This window comes from Spermophilus citellus, assembly GCF_964194105.1.
Source record: "Spermophilus citellus genome assembly, chromosome: 19".
Lineage (NCBI taxonomy): Eukaryota > Metazoa > Chordata > Mammalia > Rodentia > Sciuridae > Spermophilus > Spermophilus citellus.
In genome coordinates, this window is record NC_138201.1 from 19,555,144 (window position 1) to 19,568,993 (window position 13,850).

Consider the following 13,850-nt stretch of genomic DNA (forward strand, 5'->3'; position numbering starts at 1 on the left):
ATGTGCCCAGCTTTCTGGGCTATAGATCGGCCTGGCTCAGAGCAGACCTGGGCCCACCTCTCAGCTTCGTCTGGCTGTCCACCCTGCTCAGGGCACCTCTGTACAGGTGCACACCCTCCTTTTGATCATCTGTTACCATCCCCCCAGAACTCAACTTTAAAAGGTGCTTATCCCACGGGTTGCCGTGGGCAGGCCTGTCATCCCCGAAGCTCGGGAGGCTGAGGCAGGAGGATCGCCAGTTGGAGGCCAGCCTCAGCCACTTAGCCAGGCCCTGAGCAACTCAGTAAGACCCTGTCTCTTAATAGAAACTAAAAAGGGCTGGGGACGGGGCTCAGAGGTTAGCAGCCCTGGGTTCAGTTCCTGTTATCCCCAAAATTCCGAAAGCTGCGTTTGTGACAGACACTGATTTAGGGACAGGACTCACCGTGGGGTGACATAATTCATGTGCTGATATTTGCCAAGCACCTAAGGCAGACGAGAGCCAGCTGGGGCCTAGGCCGAGTGATGACAGCGTCACCCCCACCTGGACAGGTCCCCAACGTCTCAGGGAGGGGCAGAGTAACCTCCGCTGGGCCCTGAGCAGGTGGTGAGGCCGGACTGGGGTTCAAGGCTGCCCCCCCGCCCAGTGCCCAGGCCTGGCCAAGCCCCTGGGCTCCTCTCCAGGCTGCAGTTCCCCATCAGGACGACAGGTGGCGCCAGCCGCGGCTGCGTGGGTGGGCTGAGCCGCTGGAGCAGGCCGCGTGGGGGTGGGGACAGGGACAGCCCCTCACCCACACCCAAGCTGGGGGCCGCTCAGTGGTGGCCGGCCTGTCTCTCATCCCCTCCAGAGCTGCCTGGCCAGCTGTGCCCTGAGCTGCTTAAGCCGATCTAAATTTGCCACCAGCCTGACCTGGGGACAGCCCCCGGTGGGGACCTGGGGCCTGGGAGCTGGAGCATCCAGATTCAGAGCCGCGCTCTGCCGCTGAGAGGGAGATGCTGGCGGTCACTTCGCTGCCCCACAGCTGGGGCGTCCTGCGAATGGGCTCCTGTGTGACAGAGGACCCCAGGGGCTCGCCCTTCACCCCTGGGGCATCCCAGGGAGGCCAGGGCCGCCCCTTGGTGGAGTTGGTGACCTGAGGCCGGAGAAGCAGGAAAACCAGCACAAAACCGCAGCAGTGTCTCTTTTTTTATTTTTATTTATTTTTTCACGATTTATTATTATTATAGAAGCTCTCACAGGCAGATGGTGGAATGTTCTGGAAGCTCTGCAGTGTGTTGGTTCATGGAATGGTGCTTGTGTATCTTTGTGCTAAAAGGATCTGTCACTTTCAGTTTCTCAATGTAGTGAATATCAATAGCTGTGACTCCCACAGGCCATTTTGGCATCCTCAATAAAGAGCATGAAGAGATGCTGACACCAAAAGGCTTGAGAGCCGCTGGCCTCTATTTAAAGAAGGAGCCAGGCGTGGAGGTGCAGGCCTGTCACCCCAGCGGCTCAGGAGGCTGAGTCAGGAGGATCAAAAGTTGGAGGCCAGCCTCAGCAAGTTAGTGAGGCCCTAAGCCATTCAGTGAGGCCCTGTCTGAAAATACAATGTAACAAGGGCTGGGGACAGCGCTCAGGGGTGAAGCACCCCTGGGTTCCATCCCTGGTACCCCGAAAAGAAAAGAACAGGAAAACTCAGCGAGTGTGTTTGAGCCTCTTTTAGAGAGTCCTCCGCATGGTCAGTCCCCAGGGGAAGTGGACCTCGTGACCAGATTTCAGGGACTCTGTCCCTGTCCCTGAGAGGCCAGTGGTCACTAACAGAAGCCAAGGAGTAGAGATGGGCCCCCAATGGCAAGCAACAGGTAACCAGGTGGCTACTAAAGCAAGAGAGAATGTTCTGGTAGGTGGCTGCTGTCTTGGAACTGTCCTGGATGGGCCTCTCCTGGGGACGGGGACAGGTTGTACTAGAGTGGCTTCCGTCACCTCGCTGTCAATCATCAGTCAGTGCCTGTCCCTTGTCGGTGGCTCCTGCACAGGTCCACAGAACCTGGGAGCCAGGGCCAGACCCCTTGTGGGAGAGAAGAGGAGCCTGTTGGGCAGGAGGCCCCCAAGCTGCGTTGGCCCTGGCCGCGTGGGGCGTGGGGCAAAGCCCCCTTAGCTAGGCCATAATCAGCTGTCGTGTGCAGCCAACTGTGGCACCTGTGATTGCAGGTGACGCTTGGCTCTCCGGGGTCCCCAACCCTGATGTCTTGGCTCTTAACACAGAAATCACAGTCACTGTGGGAATTGTCTATGGACTGTGGCTGGGACCCACTCCAGGGGACGAAGGGCCCAGGGGACCCAGGAGCAGCACGTCCCGGGCCCCTTGGCTCTGGCTCCCAGGGGCCGGGATGTCTGTCCCCGTGGACGGCCAAGATGGCCCTTCCGAGTGGCCTTGAGCAGGTCGGTCCTCGGGTCTGGGCCTCCGCTTCCTGATGGGCTAAGAAACAGTGTTCCCCTCAAGGCCGCTGGGAGCACGGGGCCCCTGAGGCCCTCAGTGCAGGGGCCCTGGTGGGACAGTGGCCTCCACTTGTCCCCAAAGAGAAAAAGGGTGGCTCACGCCTGGCATTCCAGCGGCTGGGGAGGCTGAGGCAGGAGGATCGTGACTTGGAGGCCAGCCTCAATCACTTAGCAAGGCCCTGTCTATAAATCAAATATAAAAAGGGCTGGAACAGGGCTCAGCAGTTAGCACCCTGGGTTCCATCCCTGGTACCAGAGAAAAGATATAGAAAGGTGCACAGTGGTCACTGAGTGTCCCCACCCTGTCCCATTCAGAGCCCCTGTTTGGGGGGATTTCAGGTCCACGTGTGTCACCTTCTTGTCTTTTTCTGTCTGATGTTCCCTGCTCTGAGCTGGAGCTCCGGGGCCCCGCGCATGCGCAGCCTGGGCCCCGCGGAGTCCCGCCTCCCCTCCTCCCTCGGCCTCCTCTCCGCCCCCGGCCTCCTCTCCGCACCCTGGCCTCCCTCCTCCGCGCAGCTCCTCCTTGGTTCAACAATTCTCTTTCACACTTGAGTCCACATGGGGACGTAGAAAGCCCCTCCCGCTGGCTCGGTGGCCTTACGTAACCAGGGTCCTCTTCCCCGGCTCAGGGAGCATCCCCGGGGCCTCCGCTGGTAGCAGGACCGAAGCGGGTGTCACAGCGGTGTTTGGGGCTTTGTTCATTTATTTTCCCAGGGAACATCCAGTTTGTGCACAGAGTGTGAGGACGGAGGGGATGTCACACTGTCACGGTGGCTCGTGGACAGAAAGGGTTGCTGGGCACAGCGGCATGCGTGTCATCCCAGGAGATCTGGAGGCTGAGGCAGGAGGATCGAAGGTTGGAGGCCAGCCTCAGCCACGCGCCTCCCCAGCAGGCCCCAAGTCAAGATGGGCTCACCTCCTCCAGGAAGGCCTCCTTGCCTGGCCGCCCCCAGGCAGCAGCCTATCCCTCTCTGCCAGCTCCTCCCTCCATCCTGGGGATGGGCCGCCTTAGCACAGAGCAGAGACCCCAAACTGCAGCAAGCGTCTGCCGCCCCAGGCTCAGGAGCCCCATTTGTGATGACTCCCACATCCATTGCTGCTGCCGTGCCCAGGGCCCCACTTTTTGCGAGGCACCGATGGGGCACAGTGAGCCCAGAGTTGAGCCCACATGAGGTATTTCTGGGTCCATCCCTTATGCAGTGTGTCTTAGGGCAAACGACTTACCCTCTCTGGGCTTCAGGGGCTCTGTGTCTTTGTAGAACTCTTGGGAACGAGGCTGACAGCGAGGATGAGAAAGCCCCGTGAGGACAGGGGACAGGGCCCGCACATGCAGGTGAGGTCCCTGGGCTGCCCCACGCGTGGTAGGTAGGGACAGGTGTTGGTGAGCGCTGGGGAACACGCACATCCTCAGCTCCAGGTCTGCACACTTGATGAACTGGGCCTCACACGCGTCCTCTACTGTCCTCTACTCTCCTGCGCCGGTTGGCCCAGGCTGGCCTTGCGCCCTCTGGGATCAGAGAAGGTGTTGTTCAAATCAATAGCGCAACAGAGACTGTGGAGGGAGGGAGCGCGGCAGCCACTTAAAAGTAGCCAGAGTCTCAGGAGCACTTAGCCTCCCGCACTTGGGATGGAGGAATCCATCTATTCATTAAGTAGGGGCCCCCAGGGCCTGGGCTGGCTCCCCTCTGCTGGCTGTTCTTGGCTGTGAACTCACAGTTTAAAAGTAAAGGCGGATGCGGTGGCACACGCCTGTCATCCAGGGGTCTCTGGAGGCTGAGGCAGGAGGATCGCGAGTTCAAACCCAGCCTCCGCAAAAGTGAAGCCCCCAGCAACTCCATGAGACCGTGTTCCCAAATTAAACACAGAGCAGGGCTGGGGATGTGGCTCGGGGGTCAAGTGCCCCTAAGTTCAATCCCCAATGCCCCCTGCCCGCCAGCAGATTCTGGGACAGTTGATTTCTCCTGGTCAGCCCTGCTCTGGGCCAGAGTCGGTGGCCTCCAGGGGGTGCGCTGTGACAGCCAGCCTTGCAACTCTTTCTGTATATTTTTTCTAGATTCCCTTGACTTCGACATTCCATTTAATATACAGATGGACTCCTGTTTTGTTTTGTTTTTTATCTGTTTAGAGACAGGTTCTCGCTGAGTTGCTGAGGCTGGCCTCCAACTTACGATCCTCCTGCCTCAGCCTCCTGAGCAGCTGGGAGGACAGTTGTGGGCCATTGCGCCTGGTTAGTTCACTGGGTTTTTAAAGTTCAGTGACTTTTTAAAGAAGTCCTAGGATTTGTTCCCAATAGTGTCCCCTCTTGGGGCCTTTTGAAGCAGTGACCATCTGGCTCAGCCCTATCTGTTAACTCCCACCATCCCCCGTGCATCTGGAGCCTGCTCTTGCATATTCAGGGCACCGGGGTCCTCCTGCGTGGACAAGGGTTTCCCCAGGTGGCTGGACCCTGGAGGCTTGGTGGCTCTGATTTGCCTTGCGGGGCGGAGGAGGCTGTGCATGTGGAAGGGGCAGGTGTGTCTCTGTGTCAACAAAACTTTATTTAAAGTACAACAGTTGGCAGGGCAAGGTCTGGTTCTCGGGAGAGACCTTTTGAGGTGTCCAGCTACCATGTCCCCTCTGGGTGACAAGCCCCGGACAGGCCCAGGGTGCTGTGGGGAAGAGTGCCCACCCAGCCCTGCCTGGCAGTGACCGTGCCGCTCCTTGGTGACATGAAAGGACCCAGGGCAGGGCTAGGGGGCGTGGCTTCCAGGAGAGGGGACACTAAACTTGACTGCAGGTGGAGAGATGGCCCAGAGCCAGGCCACATAGGCCTGAGGTCAGCCACTTGAAGCCACCAGATGTCACCCTGAGAGCTCTGAGATAAGGCTGCCACATGCCTGTCCCAGGAGACGGGGAGATCCCTGGGGCCATCAGGGCGTTAGAACCCAGGAGGATGAGGACAGAGTTAGGTTGTGGCATGAGAAATGGGCCAAAGCAAGCAACTCAGGGCTGAGACCCAGGATGGTGGCCCTAAAGGCTCTCTGACTTCTTGCATCCTGCGACCCCAGACACGAACTCCTACTCATCCCTCAAGACCCAGCCCCAAATGCCCCCATCGCTGGAGCCTTTCCCGAGACAGAGTTCCAGGTTGTCCCCACTGTCACTACACCACACCCAGGGATGGTGGTCACACCAGTGCCTTCTCATTGGGGCCTCAGAAGACAGGGTAAGAACAGGTGCTGGTTAGTACTTGCTCAGTTAAATGGCTAATGAGACTCAGAAAGCAAAGTGCCCAAGTGGTGGACATGAGGTCTGTGCAGTCCAGTCCTTTGGTCAGGAAAACTGCCCAGGCCCCTGGACAGGGCCTCACTGCTAGCCAGATTGGGCTTGGTGGCGTGGTTCAAGCTGGGATTTAGAAAGGGACTTAAGTCAGGAGGGATCCCGGGGAAGGGCCTCCCTGGGGCCAGGGGCCTACGGAGCGTGCCCCTCGCTCCCGCTGCGTGTCCTGCTTGGCAGACCAACAATACCGGGGGTCACGGGTGGCAGGAGGGAAAGGGCCAGGCTTTGAGCAGGGCAGCCCAGTGGTCTTCTAGAACCTTCTCTGTGTAGGTCCTTTTGCCCATGTTTTGGCTCATCACCTCCTTAGAACATGGGGTGGCAGTGTGTCATCCTTTGATGTGACCTTGAGCATCTTTTCGTGCACTTACTGGCCATTTGCACGTCTTCTTGGGAGACAGGTCCATCCAGATCCTTGGCCCGTTGAGTTGTTTGCTTTCTCTGCTGGAATGTAACGCAAGCCCTCGTCCGTCTGTGACTGGCGAATCTGCCCTCCCATTCTGTCTTTAAGGATTTATTTGGTCCCAGGGATTGAACCCAGGGGTGCTTAACCCCTGAGCCCCATCCCCAGCCCTTTTTATTTTTAAGTTAGAGACAGGGTCTCTCTGAGTTATTTAGGGCCTAAGTTGTTGAGGCTGGCCTCTAAGTTGCAGTCCTCCTGCCCCAGCCTCCTGAGCTGCTGGGCTTACAGGCATTTGCCACCATGTCTGGCTTTCTCTTTATTTTTAATGTAGCAAAGAAAACATGGGAGCCCAAGGGGAGGAATGTGGCTCTGGGCGGTAAGCGGGGCTCAGCCTTGGGGCGCCAGCCTGGATCTGGGGGCCGCCCTGCCCTCGCGGCAGGCTGGGGCAGCTTGGCCGCTGTCTTCAAATGAAAGCTTCCAAAGGGCACAAGACCGGGCCCCTTCATTAGTGGCTCCTGTGATTTCCTGATCCCGCAGATGTGACAGCTGCCTGGTCCTCCGGGAGCTGGCCTCGCTGGTGGTGCGACCCGGGGCAGCTGGGTTTGGTGGTGTCTGTCCACGCGCTCGCTACCTGCCTCGCCCCGTAGTCACCGCTGAGCCCGCCTTCGTGGACCCGGGGACGGGAAGTAACAGGAGATGGACAGACATGGGGATGGGCAGCCCTAGAGGAGAGTGGGGCGAGGCGAGGACCCTCGAGCAGCCCAGTGAGCAGAGCCTGGTCTCCTGTCTGGGCGCCGGCCGAGGTCGCCTGTGCACAATGTCCCCAGGAGGAGCTCTGGGGTGCTGTCAGTACCCGGGGCTGCGGGGCTTCTCTGGGTGGCAGTGGGCACGGTGGGGCTGCGGGGGCTGGCCGGGCGAGGGGACGTGCTGTGTAGTTGTGCAGTTTTCCATCGGATCCTCCCCCAGGGTGACGCCGGGTGGGACCCCGCCCTCGTCCCCGGGGCGGGCGCGTCGTCCGCGAGGCCTCAGTCCGGCCTTAGGAACTGAGGCCACAGTCTGCGGAGCAGCCTCGGGTGAGCGGCCGGGTGCTTTGTATTTGTCGTGCGTCGTCGCCGGGAAGGAAGACGTGGCCACTGGGAGGTTCTGGAGCTGGAGCGGGTGCGCAGAGCGCGCCTCCCGCGCCTGCGGAGCTCACAGGACCCGAGGGCGCCGCCCCGCCCGGGATTCCCAGGGCGCCGCCCCGCCCCCGGCCCCGCCCCCGCGACCCCGCCCCTAGGCTCCGCCCCCACGGCTCGGCACGGCCCGGCCTGGCCCCTCTCGGCCCCGCCCCCGTATCCCCGCGCAGCCCCGCCCCCGCGGCTCTGCCTGGCCCCGCCCCGCCTCTCTCGGTCCCGCCCCCTGGTTCCGCGCTCCCCCCGCCCTTCTCGGCCCAGGTCCTCTCGGCTCCGCCCCTCTAGGCCCCGCCTCCTGGATTCGCGCCCTCCCATCCCCTGGGTCCCGCCCCCTGGCTCCGCGCTCCCCCCTCCCCTCTCGGCCTCGCTCCTGTGGGTCTCGCCCCTTTCGCTCCTCTCGGCCCCGCCCCTCTAGGTCCCGCCTCCTGGCTTCGCGCGTCTCCCGCCCCTCTCGGCCCCGCCCCCGCCGCCCTCGGCCCCGCCCCCTCCGTGGCCCCGCCCCTCCCGGGCCACATTCCTCCGGCCGGGACTGTCGCTGCGCCAGGCGGGCGGCGGCGGAGGGCCGGCTCGGCTGACCTGGGATCGACACCGGGCCCGGAGCGGCGGGAGCCGGCAGGCCCTGGGCCCGGGGACGCGGCGTGGTCCCGCGGCAGGAAGCCGGGCCCTCGGGCCGAGGGTGTGAGCCTGGGAGCCGGTGGGCCGCGCTGGGCCTGGGTCCCTGCTCCGGCTGGGGCAGCGGCCGCCCGGCCGCCATGTGGTGCCTGCACTGCAGCTCGGAGAGGACGCAGTCCCTGCTGGAGCTGGAGCTGGACAGCGGGTGAGGCCGGCGCGGGGGCGAGGGCAGGGCCTCCTGGACAGTGGCCCGGCCAGGGACCCCCGTGTTCGGGATGTGACGAGTGGGGGGGCACTGTCTGGTGGCCAAGAGTGCCCGGAAGAGGGGACGCCCGGATGGGGCGCGAGGGTGCCCCTGCTAGAGCCGGTGTTGCAGGGTCGCCGGCTGGACCTGTTCCTGGGGGACAAGGGAGGGATCTGGGGACCTCTGTGTCGGAGTTGCCCTCGGGGACCCCGAGTGGGAGCTGCTGTGGGTGGCCTGGTGGCAGAGCCAGAGGCGGATGTGACAGAAGTTTGTGGCGCGGCCGGGGGTGGGGGGGGGTGGGGGGGCCGGGGTCTGTTTGTGTCTGATGGCAGCCAGGGAGGCTCCTGCGGCCGTGTCCATGGGAGACCCTGGGCTTGTCCCTGAGTTGTGTGTCCACCTCATCGGGGAGACCCTGAGCAAGTTCAAGTTGTGGGTCATGTTCCAGCTGTGCCAATCAGTGGGGGCTTGGGGACCAGGCACCTGGCAGGGCCACCTGCGAAGGTGCCAGACCTCAGGTTTGCATGCGTGGCTGCTGTTTGTGACTCGGTGTGGCCTGGAGGGGGCCGCTGGTCGGGGGGTGTTGTTTACACGCAGGGGCCAGGGGGCCTGTCATGGCCGGGGCTGGAGCTGGCATCTGATCGGCCGCCCTGTGAGCTGCAGGGCTGTGGGCGGCTGGCGGGGCCTCAGCGGCTGTCTGTGAGCAGGGGGTGTGTGCGGGGAATATTGATTTCCTCTCTCCCTCGCGGGGCAGCTGCCCCCTGAGCCGCCTGCGGCCCCTCCAAGGATCAGGGGAGGTTGGCGAGGCAGCGGGTCTGCAAACAGACGTGGCTGTGTCGTGGATGTGTCGGGTCCCTGCTGGGGGAGGCCCACCTGGAGCCTTTTGATCTTTCAGTTCCAAAATTCTGCAAGCGCGTGCCTGGCAGTTGCATGAAGACCCTGCATGAGGTCCCCTCAGTCCCCTCCCCATCCCAAGTGCTTGGGGCTCTGTGTGGGGTTGTGCAGACAGGGGGGCGGTTCCCTGGATCCGGGGCGGAGGCCAGGCAGGCTGCAGCTGCGGGACCATCTGTCTGGCATCAGTGGCCCTGGCTGGGAACGGGGTCCCAATATCCTCACCCCACACGTGGCGGCCACCCTGAGCAGCCCTTCAGCTGTCGCGCTCTGTCTGCGCCTTCTCCTCCTGTTACCATCACCCTCAGGTGGCAGGGGAGCTACAGCTGGAGTCCTCGTCAGCACCAAGACTCGCGATTATAGAGTACCTACTGTATACTCGAGCTTGCACCAGGCACCAGGGACCCAGCAGGAGGCTCCTTGTCTTTGTTCTGTGCAGCCCACGGTCCAGGGAGAGCAGGCGACCGCCACTGGGAAGCCACTTGTCCTGGCTGGACTCCTTCACGCCTCTGATGTAAAGGAGACTAGGGCTTTCTGCCCCTCCGTTAGGACTTCCCCAGGATCCGCAGGCCACCTAGCGTGTCATTGAAACCACTTCTTGTGTGGGTTCCTCAGTCCCACGTCCCTTCTCAGAAGTCCCTTGGTCTCTGCTCTAAGCCTTTCCAGCTGCAGGGAGTTGAGGGCCTTCTGAGTCTGGGCTGCACATGAGCCGTTGCTCCCCGATGGCAGGGGCCAGGCCAGGTGTCCTGGGCCCGGAGAACCGCCCCTTAGCCTCAGAGCAGGTGGGGCCCAGTTGCTGCAGAACATCTGGCACATGTGTTCCGAAGGGAGCCCAGGGTGGCCGGAGAGCGCCCTGGACCTCTGGGCTGTTGGGGCCGAGTTGTGCTCCTTGAGCCTTCCAGAGGCCCGTTGCCTCCACCCAGGGTGCTCCCAACTGGCCATCTCCGCCTCTCCAAACCCAGAAGGACCCACCAGCTCCAGTGACCCGAGGAGAGCCCAGTCTGTACTGGGCCTGAGAAAAGCCAGTCCAGGCCCGGCCACGCCACCCGCACACAGCCTTGGCCATTACGCGTGGCCCATGCGGGGCAGCAGCCTGATGCTGGGCTGCACTGGACCTCGGAGCCCCGCGGCTCTGCTCCCTGGTTTCCAAACGGGCACACCAGGGCTGGGTGCCAGGGACTCCACCAGAGTATCCCAGCTGTGCCTGAGTCGGCCTGGCTGTTGTCTGGGGGCCCCGCAGGGATTTCAGCCTTCTCCAAAGCCCGGGAGCCTGACTCTGAGCGAGCTGTGCTGATATTTACCCAGATCCAGCCCAGAGGCGCGGGCGGGCAGGCGGGCGGGCTGCAGAGTCACCTAGTGGGGGCTGGGCACCAGGTGTTTCTGGAAGGCATTGGCCAGGCCTCTGGGAGCTCCTGTCTGTGCATGCCATCAAGGATTTTTTGGGTCTTGGGGGGGCACTGGGGATTGAAACCAGGGGCTCTTAACCCCTGAGCCCCTCCCCAGCCCTATTTTGCATTTTATTTAGAGACAGGGTCTCGCTGAGTGGCTTAGGGCCTTACTGTTGCTGAGGCCGGCCTCCAACTTGCGATCCTCCTGCCTCAGCCTCCCAAGCCACTGGCATGACAGGCGTGGGCCACTGTGCCAGCTGTGTGAAGTGTACTGTGGCTGGATTCTGCAGAGCGCGGGCTCCTGGTTTTACCAGGAGAATCTCTAAGTCCAGGGCACCTCAGCGATCGGGGTTGACTGTGCCGCTCGTCTGCAGGCCTCTGAGCAAGTGGGTGGCCTCGCCGGGCAGGCCAGCCCTGGGGTCCCGCGGTCAGAGGCTGTGTGTGTTTGTCCACGTCAGTGTGTCCTTCCCAGCTGTGCTGACCGGCTGTATTTTCTTCCTTCCTCTTTTGTAAGTTTCCTCTGGATTTTGATGACACATGGAATGTCCGTCCAGTGAGCTTGAGAGGCCCGGCGACCGTCGGCAGTGCCCCGTGGGCTGGGCCCCGGCTGGAGGCCTGGGGAGAGGCGGACACGCGCGTGTGGACGGGGGAGGGCGCACAGAGGCGGGGGTGTGATTTGTCACTGGGCCACAAAAGCCAATCTTAGTGGCCTTAGAGGCCACGCCAGCTCCCGAGGAACTTACTGGTGTGGCCTTGTGGACCCGCTGCTGTCCTTGTGAGAACTACGCAGAGCAGGAATCGATGACCACGCGGTGGGGACTATGGCCGGGTGCCACCTGGACCCACCACTGCCCTAGCTGCCATGGCCAGACCCTCATGGGGCAGGTGCCCAGGCCCTGGGCCCGTGGCCTGTGTGCTGATGCCCATGTGGCGTGGCACCTGGCCACCCAGGAACACATGTAGGCACCTCCTGGGCTCAGGAATGCCTCATTCCCGAGCGCACCCACCCGCACTCTCCTGCGCTCCTTTATCCACATAAGGCAGTTTTCATGAGCACCTACTTCGTGTCAGGCCCTGGGCCAGTCGAGAGACCATAGCGTATCCTGAAACTGCCCCTCACAGAGCCCGGGTCTTGTGGGCCACTCGGAACCCTGACTCCTTCTCTTAGCTGTGCGGCTTTGGTTGTTTCCTTCCCCGTCGGAGCCTCAGTTTTTCTCATCCATGAAATGGAGCCAGAAGTGACTCCCCGGGGCATGTGCGGCTTCTCCTGGTGATATGTGTCCAGGTGCCCAATGTCTGGTAGCTATTGTCACCACCGTCGTGATCAGCCACCTCTCCCTCCCGTGAGACGACTAGAGCTTGAATGACTCTTCATGGTTCTTATTTGCCAGTTTCTGGGGTTGGGGACGGGCCCCAAGGGCTACCTGGCTCCTTGGCACCCTGTCCCTGTCCTCACCCTGACCCGACGGTCACCTGTGCGTCCTGGGCCTGTGCAGGGGCTGCTGCTCCTTGGGAGAAGGCACCTCCTTCCCATTTTATGTCCTCGCTCTGTGGCTTCCTGACGCGATGACAGTCCCTGGTGGGACCCTGCAGAGCGCTCCCTGGCTGTGTCCCCTCTTTGTGCAAAGGTCAGTGAAAAGATGACAGTAGTGGCCATCCGGGCGTTGGCCGTCATCCGCGCAGCCTGTGGGAGGGTTGTCGTTCCTCAGGAGGCGCAGCAGGAGGGACGTGGGCTGTCCCTGGGCTTCAGGGGGGACGTCGTCCAGGCCACTGACCGCCAAGGTCCAGGGCTGGGATGTGCACTGTGTGGCTTCAGGACTGGGCTCTGCCTCCTGTGCCGTGAAGTCATTGTCCCAGCCCACGTGCTGGTTGGTGACGACTCACGGGGCCCTCCTGGTATCTTGTCTCTCTCCCCAGGGACCCCGAGGGCGTCTGGGAGAGTGTCCCTTGGTCCCCAGCACGGGTGGCATTCGTGGGTAGCTTTGAGCCCCTGCTCTGCACAGAACACTGTTCTGGGACCAAAGCCACTGTCCCCTGACTCCCTGAGGGATCAGTGTAGACACGACAGGTTCTGCGAGGTGAGGAGACCCAGGGCCAGGGCCTGTGACGTCAGTAGGGTGCTGGACACAAGCCCGCGGGAGGACAGAGGGATCCTTAAGAGGAACAAGGAACATTCAGATTGTCCCAGATGGGAGGCCCCAGGCGCCTCTGCCCCAATGGGTGGAGGCCGGTCTGCGGGTGGAAGCACTGTCCCCAGGACGCGTTTTGGTTTTGGTCCCGTAATGGAACCCAGGGCGCTTCACCCTGAGCCACGTCCCCAGCCCTGTCTTATTTTATATTTTGAGACAGGGTCTCATTAAATCTCTTAAGACACTTTTTAAGCAGCTGAGGCTGGCCTCCGACTTGCGATCCTCCTGCCTCAGCCTCCTGAGCTGCTGGATGACAGGCGTGCGCCACCACAGCGGCCTGAGTCCTGGTTTAAAGTGAGAAACCAAATGGTGTTTGGCTTCCTGTTTCCGCCAGCAGGCGAGGTGCTGTGAGCGTCAGAGGCAAGAAGGTGAAAAGCCATTAACACGGGCCCTTAGGGTAGGTGGTGAGGCCCGGTGGAGGCTGCCTGTCGTTATTTATTGGTTTTTTTAAAGGGTTCTCACTGAGCTCTGAAGGCTCGCCCCCTCCCTTGCGAGGAGGCTGGTCCGAGCTGGCCACGATCGGCCTGCCCTCTGTCTGGCCTCCTGGGCCAGTTTCCATACCTGAGAAGAGGGAGACCTTCATAACCCCTGTGGTCATTTGCAGAAGGAGGTTAGAGGACAGAGTCCGCGGCCAGACGTCCACAGCGCTCACTCCCCCCTCGACCCCGCCTGCTTCCCAGTTGGCCTCTGATCCTGGCCTCCTGCCTTTCACCCTGGGGTAAGGGTGGTTATGGACTTGGCCCAGGCTAACTGTGTTTATTCTTTTCTTTTTGGTCCCAGGGATTGAACCCAGGGTCACCTGACCACGGAGCCCCGTCCCGTCCCCAGCCCTTTTGGTATTTTATTTAAAGACAGAGTCTCCCTGAGTTGCTCAGGGCCTGCCAAGTTGCTGAGGCTGGCCTCCACCTTGCGATCCTCCTGCCTCAGCCTCCCGAGTTTCTGGGATGCCAGGCGTGGGCCACGGAGTCCAGCAGAACACTGGGTTTTCACATGAGACCTCCAGATGTCACAGTGTCATCCTCATGTTCCAGTGTTTTAAGCAGAGCCCTGTTCAGCCCCACGGAGCAGTCTGTGAGCCACACTGACCAGGCTGGCTCAGCCACAGGCTGCCACGCTGCCAGAGACCTGGGGTGCTTGTCCTTTGGAGGTCCCTTGATGTCCTCGTGAGGGACGGGGTG

At 61.8% G+C, this 13,850-nt stretch overlaps 1 protein-coding gene across 5 annotated transcripts in view; it reads left to right on the top strand.

Moving 5' to 3' along the window:
- The window catches only part of IQSEC1 (IQ motif and Sec7 domain ArfGEF 1), a 193,133-nt gene that overhangs the window by 143,791 nt on the left and 35,492 nt on the right, over positions 1-13,850 (top strand). Inside the window, exon 1 of one of the 5 annotated variants that reach the window (XM_081276260.1) lies at positions 7,868-8,168. The exons of the other annotated variants lie outside the window; for them this stretch is intronic. Coding sequence (XP_081132386.1) covers positions 8,104-8,168 — 65 coding nt within the window. The 5' untranslated portion in view covers positions 7,868-8,103. Of the gene's footprint in view, positions 1-7,867; positions 8,169-13,850 lie in introns of those variants that run through there. 5 annotated transcript variants of the gene reach the window in all.